General features: G+C 33.5%; 1 protein-coding gene across 1 annotated transcript in view; it reads left to right on the forward strand.

Moving 5' to 3' along the window:
* CCDC178 (coiled-coil domain containing 178) overlaps nucleotides 1-22,129 on the forward strand; it is a 513,958-nt gene that overhangs the window by 342,016 nt on the left and 149,813 nt on the right. The window contains exon 19 of the mRNA XM_037806200.1: nucleotides 1,685-1,834. Coding sequence (XP_037662128.1) covers nucleotides 1,685-1,834 — 150 coding nt within the window. The remainder of the gene's footprint in view (nucleotides 1-1,684; nucleotides 1,835-22,129) is intronic.

The raw sequence follows: 22,129 nt of genomic DNA on the forward strand, positions 1-22,129 counted from the left end.
ATCTCCAAAGTATGTTTAATGAAAATTCCACAACTTCTGTAGCACTTCTCTCAAATTAAATTTTTATGGTAGCCACTTAGGGCTTGAAAGAGAAGTAACTAAAAAGTAGGATATCTCAGGTATCAAAGTTATATTTATGTTAAAACATACAAACAAAAAATTCAAAATTATTCCTCCTTCCTGCTCAAGTGGAACATTCATCATCAGTGTTACAAATCAGTTGTTTGAGGATTAGCATTTAGTATTAGTGTTAAGATATAAAAAACAACTGTTACCATCTTTTAAGAAATATATCTAGTAAAGGAAAATATCCATCATAGTTATTCTGTCCTCTTGCCAAAAGATAATTTTATGTGATTATAGGCAAATCTACTATATAGAAATTTCCAAAGTATTAAATTATTGTGCTAGAATTAGGACAAGGACATTTAAAGTGATTTTCATTTCATGATTTTGACTTTTTAAACAAAAGATTTGCAATAGTATTAATCATTAGGGATCAATATGGATAGCAGACTTTTCTTGAAAAATGTGTTTGTTGACCTTATAAATATTCAAAAGTATAAATACAGAAATATTTGTACAGGTACATTTCTGCTGAATTAAATTTCCTCTATGCACATTCTCATACTACAATATGTTTTTAAACAACTTGTGGTAAAGGTTTGATGTGATAACAATTTAAAATATAAACCTTTTTAATTGCTTCACAGTGGTTAATTTTATATCTAGTTATTTAATCATAATCATTATTATTAATATAAATTTGTTTTGAAAACTTAGTTATAAATAATGTTGTAAAGAATAAATCTTTTTGCTTAGGATAAATTCCCATAAATAGAATTACTGGACTAACAGCTTTGAAACTATTTAAGGCTGTTGATAAATTCCATGTTGTCTGAAGCAGCCACAGAAAGACAGATGGGATAATCTGAGAGTTTTCTTTGCTAGAAATGTACAAAGAATTAGCAACTAAACTGAATTTATGCCTCTAATTTAAAACTGTAGGTGGCCCCCAATTTACCAATGGATAATGTTGCAAAAGTTATTTTCTAAGGGGTTTGCATTAGATTTAGCATATATTTACTTAGTCATGGGGGTGTTTTAAAGTTCTCAACTACTCATAGAATCAGGTTTAATCTTTAATATAGCTAAAATATATTAATGCCAAGTAATGGTCCTGGATGCTTCTACATGTTGAGTCTCCTGTGTTCATCTTTTACTCATCTCCTTTATGTTTTGAAAGTTTTTTGTGAACGTGAGCATTCTGAACCTCATGGAGATTGGGTCCTAATCTCTCAAGTGTCTTCTACCTATTTGAGCACAGCGACTGAGGAAAAGAAAAGGGTGTCTGAAACTGGAAGAAGGTTGCCAGGACTGGGTACTTTCCAAGGCACAATAGAGGGAAGTCTGGGAAAAGGGCAGTGGAAAGAGTTGGAGCAAAAGTGAGATACACTCCTCTGACTCACATATCAATGTTAAAAAAACAACAACTCTGCATCAAGAAAGAAAACATTGTTATTCCAAGGAGGATATTGGTGTCTGGGAAACAGTTTTGTTTTTTTTTTTAATTGTTTTGATGTTTTTCTACAATATGTAATAGAACAACTTTTAGATAATTCAAAGATGTAAAAATTAAAAGAAATTGAAATAATTTTATTTATTATATATATTTATCTTCTAGAGAGCACATGATGATTCACTAGAAAAAAATCTTCGTTTAGCTCAAGAGTATCAGAAGACACAGGATGCATTCTTAACAGAAAAGGACAATTACTTCAATATGTATGATAGACAGTTATCACTTGAAGCTTCAATTAGAGATAAGAAACAGGTACTGTTTTTTCTTATTTGTTTTTATGAAACAATGTGTTTTTTTTTTTTTTACTTATGTACTACAAAAAGTAAAAAGTGGTCAGTTATGGCGTCTCTAATATAACGGTGGACCTCACCTGCCACAAAATAGCATGTTTTCTTTTTGCAAACTTTTGTTGTATATTTTTATCAATCTTCTGAAATTCAATTTTGAGAATATAATTGATAAATTAGAGACTCTGTTCTTAATCCATCATTTTATATTATTTGATTTTAGTCCTTGTCCTCCAATACCAAATTTTTATGGTTTGTAGGTTGAAATATATTATCATAGACTTCAAATTTCAATTCTAAGTATAGATAACTTCCCATGATAGGCCTCTAAATCTTCCTCTTGATGTATGGGCACCAAATTTTAATTTCTATTTTTTTATTAGAGATGGGGATCAATCAGAAACTTGGGGAAAAATCTGACATTCACCGGTTACTGAAAATCTCTGGGAATTCTTAATGTTTTTGTAAAATCTTCCATTGGTAAAAGTAAAAAAGTAAAATAAACAGTATGTCATAAATCAGGAAGGAAGAGAGAACTCAATTACCAGAGTGTTAAGCTACAGCCACTTCCTTTATATTCTTTGCCAAATACTCTGTGAGAAGAAAAATTATTGCCTTTCAAATCTTTTTTCTCACCCAGGATTTAAATTTCAGAAAATAGAGGAATGGTTATTTTTTAGCAATTCACCTATCCATAAAAATCTGTAGGAGGCTAATAGACCCTTTCTCCTATTGGTATCATCCATATTATTGTACAATAAATTAAGGTTTTAGAATTCCAGTACTTTACTTATCCCTCATTAGTGTGGACTAATGGCAAGGCAGAAGACTGGGGTTTACCCTTTCTGACCTCAATTTTCTCAACTGAAAACAAGATGTGCCTCATAGGGTAATTGATAAGGAGTTAAAGTATACATCCATAATAAATTACATTGAAAATAAAGGGATGCTATGCAACTGCAAGAAACTATTATGCTCCTTCTGATGTGCTACTTATCAGCAACCCTGTATTTTCTATCCTTCTACTCTCTTCATAGTTAAATCTTCTGAATGTATTGGGGGAGAGAAGGGTGTATTTTTCTCTTTAAAAATGTTATTGAAAAAGTGGCAAGATGAAGGTAGAACAAGAAAGAAGTGTGTTCTGGAAAACTGAGAATGCAACTATCTGCCAAAATCTTAGTGCCCTCTTACCATTGTATGGGATTCAAAGGACATCAATGCATCTATGAACAATTTGTTCAATTCATCTCATGTATTTGACATTATTATTGAGGTTAAACATGTTCTATTCGTTGCTGAAAACTGGGGAGGAGAAATAACCAATGGCTATACTGTATTTCCTTTTCTAATCAGGGGGGAAAGAAAAATAAATTTTATGAACACATGCTTTCTATTTATACAGAATCTTTTGGTTGCAAAGGACAAATATATTAGATACCTGCATAAATAGTGAGGAACTTATGCCTTTAAGAGAGAGCCCTAAAGTAGTATTTCCATAGAATAAAAGTAAGAAGAAGATTGTCTTGATCTCATTTTTTGGAATTAAAGTAAATCTCGAGGTAAGATATGAAGAGAGAGACCTTGGTGTTAACAAACGGACAATGGGGCATGCTAGGAAATTGGGTTTATGTTTGTGATCTCTCAAACAGATCATTTTTAGCACACCTGTTTCAGGGAAACTTTCAAAGATTTATTTGTTCTTCCAGTCATTTTTCATTTTCATCCTTCAGCGGTGGAGGTCATTAAGTGCAGGCTGCCCTTGTCAGTGTCATGTAGGATCAATTTGCTGCAATGGACAGAGAGGCCTTATTGATGCTGTTAAATCTGTCAGTGAGAAATCGTATGTCATTAGTGTCTAATGCACTGCTTACAGGATGGAATTCGGCCATCAAAAATGAGAAAACCCTTTAATATTTTAGTCCATTTCCTTGGTATTGCAACGTTTCCCATATAAGCAAGTTTTAATCCTTTGGCCAGTTTAGTTTTAGGTACACAAAAGCATCATTCAACCTCTGTTTCCCTTGTCAGATAAAATGGATCTCACTTTTAGGAATTTTGTGTACCCTTGTCCTGTTTTAGATTAATTTTATTGCTTCTGAACATGCAATCCTTTCAACATGGTAAATAATTATATTTTAAGTTTTGTGCTTCTTAGGCAGTATTATTCTTTCTACATAAATTATACATTTTCATATTTCCCTGTCTTTTAAAGCCAGGAGGAGAAAAGAATGGAATGGAGGAGTTGAACAAATAAAAAATTCAAAGTAATGTTCCCTTCCGTATTACAATTTTAGATACACAATACTTAAAAATTAGAATGTTCTAGTCCTTGTCTCTTGGTGATAAATTACAGTGCTTTATTTACATGTGTTTCTTGATACCTTCCAGTGTTGGGGAGCATGTGCCATGTTAAAAGCCAGATAGAGGCAGAAATAATTATGTAAAATTCTTTTTGCTCTGTTCTTGAGTAATCAAAGAATAGAATCCAGTCTAAAACCTCTCAGATCTCAAAATTAAAATAACACTCAACGTGAACGAAGAAAAGAATCTGGAAAGCAAGGTTTAATTCTATGTGCAGATAGAAATGTTAATAAATATCTTTCAAATATTTTAAATAATATTTTCTTGTAAAAAAAAAATCTATGGATATTTTGATGAAATCACCACGCCTTTGTTTAAGTGCCATCTCAAGCTCTTGCTATTCAGGCCTGCAGAGAAAGGTAAGTTAATCAAGCAGTAACTTGATACACTCACTTAACTGAAAACTCTTCCGAAGACTGAGATCTCTTCCAAAATTGGTTAACATATGTTCTTAATTCTTTTGTCAAACCAGTTGTAAGGCTTATCCTTGCCTACTCCAAATCCCACTGCTTTCAAATTAAGGGAATAAAAATTATTATGCAATCAGCCATCATTTAAAAAATTCTTGTATATACCAGGTATCTGTGTTATGCAATTTGCAAACATTATCTTTGTAATGCCATCCAATGATCCTGGAAGATTTTCTATAATTATCATCATCATCCCTAATATAAAGTATAGAAACTGATATTAAGTGTATCATAAGATCACAGGTAGAGAGAGACTGGCTGAGATGGAAGTCAAACTCAGGTCTTCTTAACGTCTAACCCATTTCATAACCATAACACTACCTCTCTACTATAGCATTATGGAACAATTTTATAGGTTATCATCAGACTTTCTAAAGAATGTAAAAGCCACATAAATGATATTTCTTGTTTCTGGTGTCCAACTGTAACCAATTCTGATTCATCATTCACTGATTATTTTTTTTCTAATTTCCTAATTGTAACCACTTTTTTAATGATGGTTTTCTGAGATGGAGATGGGGGAAGGACTACACAATTTGATTAGAAGCTGTTTAATTTCAACAGTGATTATACATAGGATTCATAATTTTAGATTGCAAAAGTTTTTAACCAGAAGCAGCCTTAGAAATTTGAACAATCTCTTTAAAAATTATCCTATAGATGAGAATACTTAGAGCCAGGGTGAGTGATTCAGTTATTTGCCACACATACAGCTAATCAAAAGCAAAAGCTGACTTATGGTGGTTTTCTTTAAACAGTTGTTTCCAACACACTGTAGCTGGACATGTGCTGTGTGTGTGTGTGTGTGTGTGTGTGTGTGTGTGTGTTTTCCAGAGGTTTAAGCGTGCTGACTTCGTTTAGGAAGGGCCCTGGACAAGTAGCTAAGATGTAGGAAGAGTAACCACCGTGGATTTGCTCTGACTGGAGCATCATCTTCAAGTAACCTGGGCTTTTAAAAAAAGCATGTTAGGGAAATAAATCAGAGGACTAATCTGGAACAGAGTACCCTGGGTTCTAAGGGATACTTCTGAGTCTATTCATTCAAAATAAATCATTAATCACCCATTATACTAACAATGATACAATAGAGAGCACAGGATATGCAACCTCATCCCTGCTTTCATGCTAAGCCTATGGTTCCCAGATTCCATGGGATTCTTTCCTAGAATATCGCATATAACTAGAGCTTTACAGCATCTTCCTCTCTTCTCCATAGCAAGGGAAGAACCCTAGATTTTTTCTATTTAATCTGTATTTCCTAAGTCTTATTGGTCAAATTTTCCATCTTAAATTCTCAAAAATTGTATCATCTATAGATTTCAATAGCATGTTTTCTACTCTCTCTTTCATCAGTTTTTAAATGTGGTTTCTTCTAATACTTACTTTAGATTGATTCAATGAGACAAGGTCAATTCTAGCAATAAACAAATTATTTTCCTAGAGAAATGTAAAGGTTTTTGGTTCTCACTTTTATAAGCTTGTATATTGCTTGTTTTTGTGTGTGTGTGTGTGTGCGTATATACATTGGGTGGTGAATTCTATGTGCTTATTTCAGTGTAGAAGGAAATACATTTCTTTGCTAAGAAAACCATACAATTTTTCAATAATTTTGTCTACAACAGCTATTTGAAGACCCTTGCCATATTCTGCCTCTGTCTTTTAGTCAGAGCACACATACACCTCCTGCCTCTGTTTCTTAAAGCTCATGCATGCACATTCACACACACACACACACACATTTGTTCTAAAATAATTGCCATACTTCATAGAATGATAAGCTTGTATTAACTCCCACTGTCCCTTTCTCTAAAGAGCTCTCTCAAGAGACTGCTGAAGAGCTTTTGTTATTCCTGAGACATGAGTGGGCAGCCAGGGGTCCATCTCCCTTCCATTTCCAAGAGGGACACACAGAAACTAAGTGTATTCGGGACTTGGCTTAAATTCAATCTATTCTTCAGTCCAGTACCAGTTTTGAGTGAATTGAGACTTAATTATCTTTTATGCAATTTTGAGCAAACCTTCAGGTGAAGTTGCATACAATGAATAGATTTTTGATGTTAGCAACACCTGAAAAGTGATTTATTGTGTGTGATGGGATCTCTGGCCTATCAAAGACACTAAGGGAAAAATATTTCAAACACTGATATATATATCAGTGGTTCTCAACCAGAGGCTCATTTGCCCCCAAGGGGATATCAGGATATCTGACAATGCCTGAAGACATTTTTGATTATGACATCTTTGTGGGGGAGGGCTACTGGTATCTAGTAAGTTGAGGCCAGGAATGTTGCTAAACATCCTACAATGCACAATACAGACCCCCACAACAAAGAATTTTCTGATTCAAAATGCCAGTAGGGCTGAGGTTAAGAAACCCTGATAGATACAGATAAGATAGAGATATCATTATATACATATGCACATATGTATATGAAACACGGTATTCTATCTGTTAAAGACGTAAACATTTTCATATTAAAGACTGAGAAATCTCATTTTAAGAAGCCTGTGAACTCTGAAGACCCTGAATTTTATTTTGTCCCTGGATACCTTACCTTTTTCCTTGGGAAAACTATTTACAACTGATGGACTTAGAATTCAGTGGCATAAACCTTAGAAAACATTACCCTGTGTAAAATAAGAGAGAAGTTCATGTCATAAATCCTATATTCTGGAAATTTTGCTTACATATAACTTAATAAAGAAGTAAATAAAGTGTTCATTATACTACCTGTAAAGCCTTAGAAAAACTTGGAATATTTTCAAACAAATAGGTTATGATCTTTGAAATCCATACTGATTCAGAACCCTGACTTACTTTTTAACACCGTAGTGCAGCTGTAAAAGCAAATAATCCTATTTCTCTCTCTCAAAAACCATTTAAAAAATTACAAGACAAGTAAAAGTGTTCACTGTATGCACCTCCTATGGTAGTAAGGTATATTTTCTTCTTAACCTTGGCTAATACATGACTTAGAGCTACAATTGATTTGCAATTCTGGTAGTGTCAGTGTAATGGTTTTTTTAGTTGTTGAACTGCAGATATGCATCACAATGACATAAACATTTAAAAAGCTGCTCTTGTAATCATCTTTACCCAAATCTGCAGAGCTGTATGATTTTATTTCTTTATTAGAGAAGGTGTGGGTTTACAGGGCAATCATGCATAAAATACAGGATTCCCATATACTGTTGTATTATCAACACCTTACATTGGTGTGGAACATTTGTTACAACTAATGATAGTACACTTTTATAATAGTACTATTAACTATAGTCCATGCTTTAACTTGGGGTTCACTGTGTAGTGTAATCCCATGGATTTTTTTTTTAATTTTTATTCTCTTACCATATATATATAATCTAACATTTCCCCTTCAAATCACATTCAGATATATATTTCAATGCTGCTAATTACATTCACAATGTTGTGCTACCATCACCACCATCCATTACCAAAACATCTCCATCATTCCAAATAGGAACCCTATACATTTTAAGCCTTAACTTCTCATTCCCTGTAGGGAAGAGCTGTATCATAATCATTTGGTAAAATAAATATTAATATGGAAAATGCATATTCATATGATAAAAGTTTTCTTTATGTCATTTGCTCTTTCTTCAGAGTTTTAGTGAAGGTGGGGTAGCATAGCTGTGGACAACTTGTTTCATGAACCTCTAAGCCTCTGTGAAGTGGGACTATTACTGTCTTTCTAGCAAAATAATTATAAAAAAGAATTGTAATAGTTAATATTTATGAAATACTTACTATGTGCTATGCACTTTGCTGTTTTAAATGTAATCTTATTTAATCTCCTCAACAACCCCAGGAAACACAAATATGATTTAAATATTAAGCCCCTACCAAAGTTTTTTTTTACAAATTGTATATTCTATATATAAAAGATATGGCTATTAATATTATTATCCCTTAGAAAAACATATGTCCCTCACTTCTTTACCAAATCTTGGTGTGGCTATATTATTATAAAATGACCTTCTAGTCTGTATTAGTTATTAAATAGTTGATACAATCTGGGAATATGGGATGAATTATAGGTAGAGAGAACAGATGTGTAGGGAATAGTGATAACATTATGATAATTAGTTAGGAAAACATACAGATGTTGCATGGAATAGAACAATTAGAGCAAACACCTAATTGGCCAGGTAAAGTTAAAAGGGGTTACAGAATAGAAGTTATGTTTATAAGTAAATATATAAGAAGTCATGAAGAATAGAGTTAGCAATGACATATGGGTTAGAGGGCAATTGTATCCAAATCTTATACTAACAAAAACAATTAAAACTTATAAAAAATTCCATTTCTGATAGCTACAATGACCAAAAATTTCATGTAAGAGGATATAACATGAAGTATTATTAGAATCTACATAAAGAAATCTGTAAAATTCTACAGACAGAGAGGATGATGCAGCACATGCCATGACAACACTCACTAAATTTGTTGGGAACTGGCATCTTCACATTGCAATATTTAAAGCACTTCCAACTAAAGTAAACCAATAAAATAATTCCACATTGAGACATGAAATCAGACAAGAAAATTATGGAAAAAATAATGAGGGCAGATTTGTTTCACTTTTTCTGAAACTAACCATAAAGTTACAATAAGATCTAGCATGTTATAGAAATGACAGAAAGTTCAATAGTATCATGGAAATCCTAGAAAGAAGCCCTAATGTGCAAAGCAATTTATTACATAAAAATGTGGAAATGCAAATAAGCAGGTACAAAATATTTTTAGCAAAATGGTGTAGAGCATGTTGTATATTTTGGAACAAAATAACAAATATATCCTACAAGTGCCATGCTAAAAAAATACAAATGTTTAAAGAATTAAATACAAAATGTAGTTGAATTTTTATTTAACTTTGGGTGGAGAAAGGTTTTAACAACATAATGCAAGGGAAGGAGTCTTAAAACAATTCATCTATAGATTTACTGACATGAAAATGAAAATGTCTATAAATTAAAAAAAAATCCATATGCAAAATTTAAGGTTTAATAATATGAGAAAATAGTTCCAACATATTTGACAAATATGGAGCTAATATTTTTGCCACATAGAATGCTATTCTAAAATCACTTAGAAGATTGCTTCTCTAACAGAAAAATGGAAAAAGTCTTCAGGCAGGTATTGTCTTGGTATGACTTATCATTATTGAATATTTAAAGAAATAGAAAGCAATTAATAAATAAAATGGGGGGAGGGTCATCCTTAGTGGTAGTCAAGGAAATATAAATTAAAACATGATAGTATTTTCATTCACCAGCTTAGCACAATATTTTTAAATGATAATATCTAGTTTTTGCAAGGACTGGTGAAACTACTTTGAAATGTTCTCCATGAAGAATAATTTAACAAAATACAGCAAGAACATTAATATTTGCATACCCTTTTTCTGTAGGAAACCTTTCTGAGATGTACACAAATCATTTTTAATCAAAGATTTGGTTATCAAATAGGCAATAAAGCATAGAGTAGAGCCAAACTGCCTGGGTTTGAATCCTGCTCTGCTACTTGATAGCCATGGTTTACAGCAGTTTATTTATATCTTGGAGTCTCTGGTTCCTACTCTTATAAAATTAGAATAATAATAGAACCTATGTCATAAAGTTTTTCTGACCATTCATTAAAAACTTACAAAGCACTCAGACCAGTGCTTTTGTTTATTTTAGTTATATTTATTACTGCTGCTGTTTTTATTATTATTATTTACCAGAATAATTAGCCATTCTAATCTTTTGTATTGTTCACTTCTTGTTTCATGGGTACAATCTTATCACCCCCTAGAGATTGTCAACTCCAAGGTGACATTTTTAGCATTAAAACTTTTGTCTTTTTAGCAAAAGATTGGAATTAAGATAAGCATTTAATATTTTCTTAGGCACTGTTGAAACAGTTCATAAATATTAATTCATTTAACTTTACAAAAACTCTCTAAAGGAGGAAGTTATCACAATTTACATCTAAAGAACACAGGAAAGCACAAAAAGCTATTAAAATAAATAGATAAATAAATGCACAAATATATGCTATTATCACTGATGACAGAAAGTAAGACATCTATATAAACTGATTAGGGGCTTCCAAACCTGTCTGCCCAGTGGAAATTTAGTGTCTAAAATTAAGCAGCAAATGAATCTCTGATTTGATTTGAACTATTAGCTGAACGGCAGTATTTTGGAATTCTATCTGGTATTTTCAAAGCAATTGAGAAATAAGAATTATCCTAGAAAAAAAAGTGTACTACTAAGGAGGCATTGTGCTACAAAAGAATTTAAATAATACTTTAGAACAATGGAGAAATCACACATATTTTGTAAAAACTGACCTGTAACATCTTTAGAAATTACAACCTTTTGTTAAAGAATTTCTCAGGCTTACCTCCTATTAATTCTAAGAATTGTTAAATAGCAGAACAAGAAAGCAAACATTTAGATTTAAATGCCAAACAAATATAATTGGGGCAATGTTCAGTACAAATTTCATTGGAAATACTTGGCAGTAGAAGATACCCAGGTTTTGGTACCGAGATTAGCTAAAAGACAATTGCAAATTGGATGAACAAGAAAAAATATTGTGAAAATAGTTAAGGAAATACAGTTAGCTCTGGATTCCAGAGAAAAAGCCATGAAAGACTGATATTCAACAATAAAAGCTGTATCATAGAATTATTTTGATAAAAGGGATGAATATTATATAAGAGATACAGAGCTTCAAACTATAAACTTATATGCAAAAATGGCCACATCAAAAAAACTAGGACCATCTCTTTTATTCTTCACGTGGACATTTTCTGCTATTTTCACATGTAGCTGCATGTGAAAACATGTTTGCGAAGTCATGTATATTAGAGGCTGACTAATTTATAATGATAAATAATTCTTAACTCATATACTGAGTCCTTCTTATAATTCTATATTATTAGTCTATAATAAAATTGTTAACTTTAGAAAATGAGAATAAATGATCTTTAGAGTCTGACCAAACTATATGCAAATTTTGGGTTTGTTACTTTGTAAAATGGTCAGAAACTATCAACTAACTATTGTGAAGGTTGAATGAGATTATGCAACACACTGAGCAGTTTTGTAGGTTTCAATAGAGAATGAGACTCAAAAATGTTTTTTTTTATCATTATCTGTATATTAATATATCATGTACCATGGCAATGGGAATCTTTATAGGAAGGAAAGTTGATTACCCTATGTGAAGGAAAATTTTGCAAAAATTAAAATACCTTGTAAGATTTTTCACATTCTGTTAACCAACAACGGCTTAAAGAAAACAGATTAACTGAGTTAAAATAAATATTCTTAACCACAAACATATCAGCAATGCAATGATTAAAAGATTTAATCCTTGCTTTTCTGTCTTATCATTATAAGAAAGAATTCATTTTTAGCAAACTAAAGTATTATATTGGTATGTTAATATGTGTGTTCAAATGTAAGAACAATCATTATAAAGAACATCAGATAATTCAGGGATGATTATTTGTACCTTCACCTCATGAGCAGCTCTGATAACATAGCAGGCCCCACAATCATTTCCCTTATAACTCAACTAAGCAGAATTTTATTTATAGCCAAATTTCCAGAGAACATATTTTTGCATAAAGGGAAATGTGTTCTAAGTGTTCTTATTCCTAGAATAAGTATACCTGTGTAAACCTTAGTCTTCTACTAAGGAAGAAGTTAATTTTTGGAAGTTTCTTAACTCATTCATGAGTCACTAGATCATAAATTAGATTTTCTTGTTTTCTTTAAATTGACCTTGAATAAACTAGCATTATCTCAAAAATACATAAGCAATTTACCTGTACAATCTAAGAGTTTGTTAATAAGTGACTATGGAAAAATTTATAGACAGAGAGACATTAAAAAAAATGTTCCCATTGCTGGTTGAACAGTAGTTCTCACAGCTTTCCTATCAAACTAATCCTGAATATAACAGGTGTACTTGTTTTTAAATGTTGTACTATATATTACCTCATAGTAAAGCACTGATAAAAAACACATATACAGACAACCAACATTATCTGAGAAAAGGAAAGATAGTCATTCAGTAAATAATATAGTGTTTAGAATTTTGTGAGGTTGCATTAGATATGAAATCACTTTCACATTATTTCCTTTGGTGCTAGTAGTAAAAAATATTATGTGGTCTTTCAAGGAAAAATCCTCATTTTAAAGAAAGAGATAAGCGATGTATTCATAGATTATTGAGAAAAGTATATAAAATAAAGCCACTGTCTGCATGATGTACATAGAAAAAGAACAAAAAATGTTATCTGTAAAAGCAGAAAAGAATTTGGCTTGCTTGACTTTTTGTATCCATCATGCTACAGCAATCTTTTGATTCTAATATGAAACTATAATAAGGATCATTGCACTAATGCATGAGGATTTGTGATAATGTTGCAGAAATTTTACTGTCAAAACTGAACTGCAGTGTAATGACTTTTGTTATCATGGTTTCTAATAACTATTCAGCATGAATTGACCCTACATATGTTTTGCTGCACTAATGTGTCAGTAACTCAAAAAGCCAAAAAGGAAATAAAAAACAGTTAACAAAATACTATGTATGACTTCATGATAATCTTTCTCCATTCTCACTATTAATATGGTTAAAAACAATTATAATGCTGATTCTAGGCAAACTATAAGAGCACATGGAAATAAAAGCTTAGATATATTGTTACTGTTCTGGCTAAATAAGCCTGCAAAGTACTTTAAAACAAAACTTGCTCTCCTTTGTTCACCTGGAAACTGGTTACTACTTCTGGGTCTGATTGTAACTCTCTGCTGTGGTGAATCTTTGACACTTCCCTTCTTCCACCTATAATGTATTAGTTTCTTCTCTCTTCTGTGGGATATATCATTGTTTCTTCCTATATCTTTGCATCTCTCTCACTTCATTGCAGTATATTTTCATTTCAGCATCTATGATGTACCCCCAGTGTGGCAGTCACCATGGTAGATGTTTGCAACACATGTAAAGCATAGAGCAGTGTACCTACTGCATTTTAAGTGCTCATTTACAGATAGCACTATTAGTAGTACTCTGTTATTATGATTTCATTTATAAGAACTGTATGAAACAATTGGGAGTAGTCCCATTTTTCCTCAGAAATCTGAAGTGCTTTTTTGTACCTTTCGGCAACATGCCTGTGATATTGAGCATGGGTTGATGAAGCAATTCCTGATAATGAAATACTGTTTGAGGGAGGAGTTTACTATGTTACATTAGAAGAGGAAGAACATCTATGTTTCTGATCAATGATCAGAGATTTAAGCAGAAAAACACTTTTCCCACTGAAGGAATTTAAAATTTCCCTTCCATTGCCTCAGAGCTCAGAACATGTTTTTGCCAGAGCACAGCATCCTGATCCCACAGAGATTAGAACAAAAACAAGGAAGTGTGAAGACACAAGTTACATGAGATAAAAAAAAAAAAAGGAAGAGAGAGTAGCAGCAAGGGTGGGTTTAGCAGATAATACAGAGAGAAGCAAAGCTGTCAGTGGCAATTAGATTACAGACCCACCAACCATGAGAGTTTGGGAAACATAGTAGCATCGCTAGGATTAGACACCACACCCCACCCCCCAAAACACACACACACACACACACACACACACACACACACCAGTAGCTGTTTAGAATAACTGAATATAATTTTTCAAAAGGTGCTGGAATGAATATTAAAATAATTAATGCTAAAAGGATGGTCAGCTGATGAATACATCATGTTCTATTTGTGGGGACTGCAGGTTTGAGGAGGAATTTGGGGGCAAGAAAAGGATCACTGCATTGAATCCCCTTTAGCAGACTAGATGACTCAGCTTCTTATGAGCATGTCCACTAACTTGGATGAGCTCTTTCTTACCTGGAGATGGGAAGACTGGCAGTGAGGTAGGCCATGGATATCTGAGGACTGTCCATTTGAAGCCATTGTTGTAGCTGTGAACCAAAAGCAGGACAGCATGCCTGTAGGAGAGATAGACATGGGGCTGCCCCAAATGAAAAGCCAGCTGGTCTTGGAGCCTTTCTCTAATATGACGCCTCACCAAGCTGGTCAATTCACCCCCAAATAGGGTGGCAGTAGCATGGGTTCAAGAAATGAAAGAACAAAACCCATAGACAAATTTCTTTGTATGGGCCCGTTCAAGGTCTCAATGCCTTCCCCACTACCTTTAGTTTCCTGAATGACAGAATCTATAATCTCCAAGTAGTCAGCCTAAATTTTTCATGTAGAACTCAAAGTTTTCCAATATAAATAGAGAGGAAACTTATAGAGAATCCACTTATTTTGGGAAAATTACAGGCAGAGAGCAACATCCCTCATTCAAAAAATGAATGGAATCTATGCAGAAGTAAATGAATTCTAACCAGAAATTCTTCAACCAAAAAAGAAGAAAATGAAAATAGCATGCAAAAGGTAGATGAAGAGCAGTCTTTGGAACTTCACACAGAAAATAGTAAAGAAAAAAATAGAAAGCAACTACTTTATGCTTTCAAGGAAATTAACAAAAACCAAAACTCCAGGAAACAAGAGATAAAGAATGCCATGATAAGGCAATAGTTTGAGATTCTATCTATAGTTGAAAGAAATGAGGAATTTTAGAAAACAAATAATGCCATAGCAGAATTTAGATGGTGAAATGGGAGCTGTAAAGAATAGAATCAATGAAGAAAAAAAAAAGACCAAAACAGATGAATGAAAAAGAGGCTTGGGAAATTTTTCCAGAATGATGAGAAAACAGTCTGTGGTAGGCAGAATAATGACCCCCCACAAAGATATCCATGGTCTAATCTCCAGAATCTGTCAATATATTACCACACAGGGCAACAGGGACTTTGCAGACTTGATTGAGGTTGAGTACCTTGAGATGGGGAAAGTATCCTGGATCATCTAGGTGAGCCCAATCTAATCACATGAGTCCCTAAAAGTAGAGAATCTTTCCCAGAGGGAGATGTGACTATCAAAGAAGGGACAAAGAGATGCAATGTTACTGTCTTTGAGGATGGAGGAAGGGGTCTTGAGTCAAGACATCGGGCAGCCTCTAGAAGCTGGAAACAGTAAGGTAATGAATTCTCTTCTAGAGCTTCCAGAAAGGAACTCAGCCCTGCCAACACCTTGATTTTAGTCCAGTGAGACCCCGTCAGACTTCCAACCTACAGAACTGCAAGAAATTAGAAAACTAGCAACAGTCAAAGAGTTAAAAGTTATTAAAAAATGTAAGATGTCAAAGACAGGCAGCAGAGATCCACCATGCAGGAAGTCCTGAAGAAGATGGCAGATGATAGGAAAAAAAAAGAAAAAAAAAAAAAAAAGAAAGGAAAAAGAAAGCAATAATAGTCACATAAAAGAGAAGAAAATTTCCTTGTGCTGAAGGATGGGTTTAAAGTTCAAAGGCAAAATTAATGAAAAGCAATCAGCCCTGAGACATATACTGGTGAAAGTTTTAAATTCTAAGGATAGAGAAAAAAATTCCAGAAAGCAGCTCTGAAAAAGAAACATAGTGTCCATAAAGGGACACTATCATTATGACTTTAGACTTGACATTCACAATGTTTTATGACAGAAGACAGTAGAACAGTATCTATGTAATTTTGAAGGACAAATTAAGGCACCTAAGAAGGTAGTATCAAGGCAAGTTAATGTTTATGCAATGGAAACAAATGTATTTTTGAATGAACAAAGAACAAATATAGATTAATAAGCAATTTAAAAATCCAGATGGCCAATAAAATAAAGGAAAAATCCCCTACCTCTCTAAATATCATATATGTACAAATTAAAATGAGATAAAAATTTTCAACTCTGTTTTTAAAAGATCAGTAAGATTGATTATATACATTGTTGTACGGGAGTGTGTGGGAAAATAGACCTTCAGAGAATGTGAGAACTCTCATTTCTCCATCACCAAATCCACCAACCTACCTGGATCTACACCATAGCTGCTGTCTTTCTTCCTGTTGAAACTTCCTATGAAGTACCTCTGCTCCTATTATAGGTAAGCACATACTTATGCTCTGATTCCATCCCCCTTCACCCCAAATTCATCATTCATGCAATTTTCCCATCCCTTCTGTGTCATCAAATGTTCCCCCTCTATCAGATAATTTCCTGCAGCATACAAACACTGTAGTAGTTGCTGTAGTCTTTACCATCTCAAAAGTCCTCTTTTGACTCCATATTCTTTGTTAGCGTTTGGAATGAATTATCTGCATTTACTGTCTTGACCTCATCACTTCCCATTCCCTTCTGTGAAATACCTCTTGTCTATGACTTCTATGATGTCAAATCCAAGAGTACATATCTGTCTTCATCTTTGACCACAGTTAATCATTCCTATTTTTCAAGACCTTTTTCTTTTGGCCATGATACCACATTCTTCTAATTTTCCTCTCACCTCACTGAATGCTCTATATCTGTATGTTGGGTCTTCTTGTTCTGCTCATCTTCCAAATGTTGTAGTACCCCAGTGCTCACCGGTGAGATCCCTTCCTTTGTTATCTGCATCATCTCTTCAGGTGGATGCATAAATATTCATGAATTTCACAAGCATAATTGTAAGCAAAGAAGGAAAGGAAGGTATCTACTGTGTGATTTTTATCTATATAAACAGGCAAAATTAATCTATGCTATTAGAAGTCAGGATAGAAGTTACCCTTGCTGTGAAGTAGTGACTGAAAGAGGGCTTAAAGGCAGCTTCAGAAATGCTGGTCCTTTTTTTCCCTTGATCTGGGGACTGTGTGGATATGTTCAATTTGTGAATAATTCATTGAGCTATATACTTATAATCTGTGTACTTTAATATATGTATATTGTAACTAATTAAGTTATGACTTAAAATCATTCAGTAACTTACCATCACATTCAGAATAAAATCTTCACTTCTTTCTCTGGCCTCCCAGATCCTGCATAATCCAGTGTCTTTCTTCCTCGTATCATTCACTCACCTCATTATGCTCTAGTCACAGGGGCCCTATTTTTTGGTCCTTGGCTACCAGACTCCTTCGATTTTCAGATCCTTTTGACTGTACAATTTCCCACCTGGCTTCTCCTTCCCATTCTTTTATCAGATTAAACATCTCCTCCCCAGAGTCCCTAATCTTAAGTGGTCCCTTGGCTACCCACTCTCATGCCACCCTGTTTTATTTTCTTCATGGCACTTAACAGTCTGATATTTTATTTTATATTCATTTATTCATTGTCTATTTCTGCCAACTGAATGTAAGCTCCTTAAGAGCAGAGAACCTGTTCACAGCCATATGACTCTAGCACCTTAAAAAGTACATAGCAAATATTTTTTCAGTGACTGCATGAACATTCCTGGTGGGGTATCTGACAAAAGACTTACCTACTGATACAACATTTCTACTTCCAGGATATTATAAGAAAATAATCTTGAAAGTCTGCAAAGTCTGATATATATATATATATATATATATATATATATATATATAATATTGATTGTAGTGCTGTTTATAAAAAGGAAAAATGTAATCATATTCAACATACAATATGGAATTGTCTCAGTATATAATTGAATTTGTATACAATGGTATATAATACAGCCTTTAAAAATAATGACATAACTATTTATGCATATTTAAATGTATATTTAGGTGCATATTTAAGTGAGAAATCAGGCTGTAATTCAACATGTAATTCATGATTTCTATGTTGCATTCTTATATGTTTGAGATTTTATTACATATCTCTTTCTGTCAGTCTATCTATATATAATCATCCTCTATCTATCCATCCATCTGAAAAGCAATATTCCAGAATTTAGCAGTACTCAGCCTGCTGGTGATTTTCACTTTCCTCTTCATTTCTTTGTTTCTTTTTATGATATGAAAATGTAAAATTATTTTAATATTACAAAATGAAAGATCAAAAATCAATAAGGGCTATGAAACAAAGGGACATTCGAAATTAGATGTCATAGGGTTTGAAAAAATTGAGACACTCATAAAAAAATCTGGAAAACTCCAGATCAGACAGAATCACAAGTATCCTTAGCTCCCACTGTAAATTCTTTTTAAATGATTTTACTGAATGTCCTTCTCTAGGTCTCAACAGTGCCAGGGTTCACACTCTATTTCTTATTGACCCCAGGTTGTTCCTAAGGAAGGACATTCAGGCAGTCTGTTTCTTCGTATTCTCTTTCCTCCTTTATGTAAAGAGTTAGTGTGAAGATTATGTGAGATGATGTACGCAGTAGCCTAGCATAGTGGCCGTCGCTTAGTATCTTCTCATTAAATGTTCATACTCATTTTGTGAAGTTTTCCTTCTGGACACCATCTTCAGTTTCTTCTACTGCCTGAAACACTTTCCACTGTGTATCTTCCTCTATATTTTCTCTAAATTGTTTACTTTTTAACCATGTGTTTGCTTGCTTTTTAACCATACTTTTAAAATGGAGCCTAAATCCCCTAATTACAAAAGTAACACAGAACACTGGAAAACAAACACCAAGTTTTATCTCTGGATTCATTTAAAAAGTATTTACCAGTGACTAAAACTGGAACAATTTTCTTGATGATGATTAACTGAAACAAAGAAAAAGCAAATGGATTTTTTTTCAAGTCCTTTTAAGAATTCCTTATGGAGTGTTGGCAATTTTCAAAGTAGCACAGCATTGTCAATTAATATTCTGACATTGTCAATTACATTTCTTCCTGGTAGCTGTTTATGTCATTGCATTCTTTCAATTTTTATCTCCTCCTTACACAAGAATGAGTAGATTTATAATTACTTAGAGAGTTGATGAACACATTTATAAATTATTTTATTCAAGTCATCTAATAGCAGTTGACTAGTTGGTCCCCAGGATCGGTGCCTGGGATCTACAATAAGATATCAGTGCAACTTGAAATTGAAACCTCTCTTCCACTTTGGTCTAAAATTCAAGCACATTGTGCACCCATCCACCTAAAATCAATGTGGTTAAGATTATATTTTTCCAAGTTTATCAATGAAAATGTGACAAGGGGCATATTCCAAGACCTCCTAAAAACAAGATGGATTGTCACTATCAATTTTTCCTTGTCTCTTTGGCCTGTAGCGCTATCATAGAACAAGATTAAATGGGTCTGGCATGACTTGCTATTCAGAAAACCATGTTGATGTTTTATAGTACCCATGCTTTTCCAGGTGATTAAAATTTGATTGATTACTTGTTCTGTCTTCCCAGGTAACCAAGTAACCAAGTAAGATTCTTTTACCTCTTTAAAAATACGTAAATATTTTGTCTTTTCCATGTTATTTTCATCGTTAAAAAAACCTTTATAATTTTGCAAAACTGTCGTCATCTTGATTTTAATGCAGGCATCCATTTTTCCTATTCTCATAATTTTATATATGTACAGACCTTTTTGCTTTTCTGTTAAATGTCTACATGTTTAACTCATTCTCCTCAGGCAGCCATCCTTCCACTCTGAACAACAGTTCATAATTACTTTCTTCTAAAAAGCAGTGGTGACAAAGTCATTTAACTCCAGCCTGTTTGCTGCTCACTATATAAACTTCTCCTTTCAATAATTCACTATAATTAAACAAATATTGACAGAGCACATACTATTTTGCATTCCCCCATCTTTCAGTATAGCTTATTATTTTCTAATCCTCTCCCCTAATTGATTTGAAGATTTATTTCCATATTTATGTTTCTCTGTTGATAATAACTCCTGTTTTGTTTTTGTAATGTGTCTCTGTGAATTCGGGCCATATTTTCTTTTGCATTTGTCTTTACTAATCAGAATTAATTTAAATTTGAAGCACCTCAACTTTGTCTTCAAAGACATATAGATTTCTGAGTTTAACCAATTTTATCTCTTACTGTTCTTATTTCCCTTCTAGTATATAGCCAGATTATGTTTCCACTTGGTTTCTTGCCAGTACCCTAAACTGGCTAAAATATACATTCCTAAAGTCCTTTGTTTTATCTTCCTGACTTAATTTTAGAACATCTTCTGTGCTAGGTAGTGGGATAAGAAAGGTGAAGAGATTGGAGGTTGTTCACGTGTAAGTTACCTTCTAGTAACTTTTTTATCTTCCTCTCCATTAGAACTGATTTCAGCATTTCAATCTCACATGCCTCAAGATTTACATCTACCATCATTTCTTCAGCTAATATTTCATAGTTACAAAAATACAAGATAGATCTATTTACCTCTACACTAAAAATATGTTTCCAAATAGATAGCCAAATCTTTTGATACTATTTCCAAATTACTTACCCATGAGAGATCTGGGTAAAACCTCCACTGGTATCTGATTTGAATCAGAGATTTCCACTAAACTGAGGCAAAATATTGTGGTATAATCCCCCATCAATTTCTATGTTATATCTTAAATATCTGAAAAGAAATACATCTGCAGTATTGATAATCTGCAATACTTGAATACAATAAAAATTAAAAATCACTTTATTTAGTTATATTTTTGAATATGTATACATATTATCTAGGAATTTACTTTAAACAAAATGAAATCAAATCATGAAAACCTAAATAAGACATGTTCCCCAATGTAACCCTTCCTGCCTCATCTCACAATTTAATCCTTGCTGATATTTGGTATAACATTTGAAGTTTAAAGAGTTTCCTCACAGTGGTAGGGTGATTGGTTAAATAAAAAGTGTATAATATCCCTAAAGGCTTAATATTGAATAAAATATCAAAAACAGGTTTTTAGATTTTCTCCCTTTCTTCCTTCCAACAGCAAAAAAGTGATCATGAAGAATTATATAGGCTTATTAGTAGACAAAGTAAAATTTATGGATGAATTATTATTCAGAAAATAAAAACTTGGCAGTTGTGGAGAATGCAGGGGTATTCGCCTACCCCACCTCCATGGTTGCTAACATGACCACAGACATAGGGGACTGGTGGTTCGATGGGTTGAGCCCTCTACCACAGGTTTTACCCTTGGGAAGACGGTTGCTGCAAAGGAGAGGCTAGGCCTCCCTATGGTTGTGCCTAAGAGCCTCCTCCTGAATGCCTCTTTGTTGCTCAGATGTGGCCCTGTCTCTCTAGCTAAGCCAACTTGAAAGGTGAAATCACTGCCCTCCCCCCTACGTGGGATCAGACACCCAGGGGAGTGAATCTCCCTGGCAACGTGGAATACGACTCCCGGGGAAGGATGTAGACCTGGCATCGTGGGACGGAGAACATCTTCTTGACCGAAAGGGGGATGTGAAAGGAAATGAAATAAGCTTCAGTGGCAGAGAGATTCCAAAAGGAGCCGAGAGGTCACTCTGGTGGGCACTCTTATGCACACTTTAGACAACCCTTTTTAGGTTCTAAAGAATTGGGGTAGCTGGTGGTGGATACCTGAAACTATCAAACTACAACCCAGAACCCATGAATCTCGAAGACAA

This window comes from Choloepus didactylus, chromosome 16, assembly GCF_015220235.1.
Source record: "Choloepus didactylus isolate mChoDid1 chromosome 16, mChoDid1.pri, whole genome shotgun sequence".
NCBI lineage: Eukaryota > Metazoa > Chordata > Mammalia > Pilosa > Megalonychidae > Choloepus > Choloepus didactylus.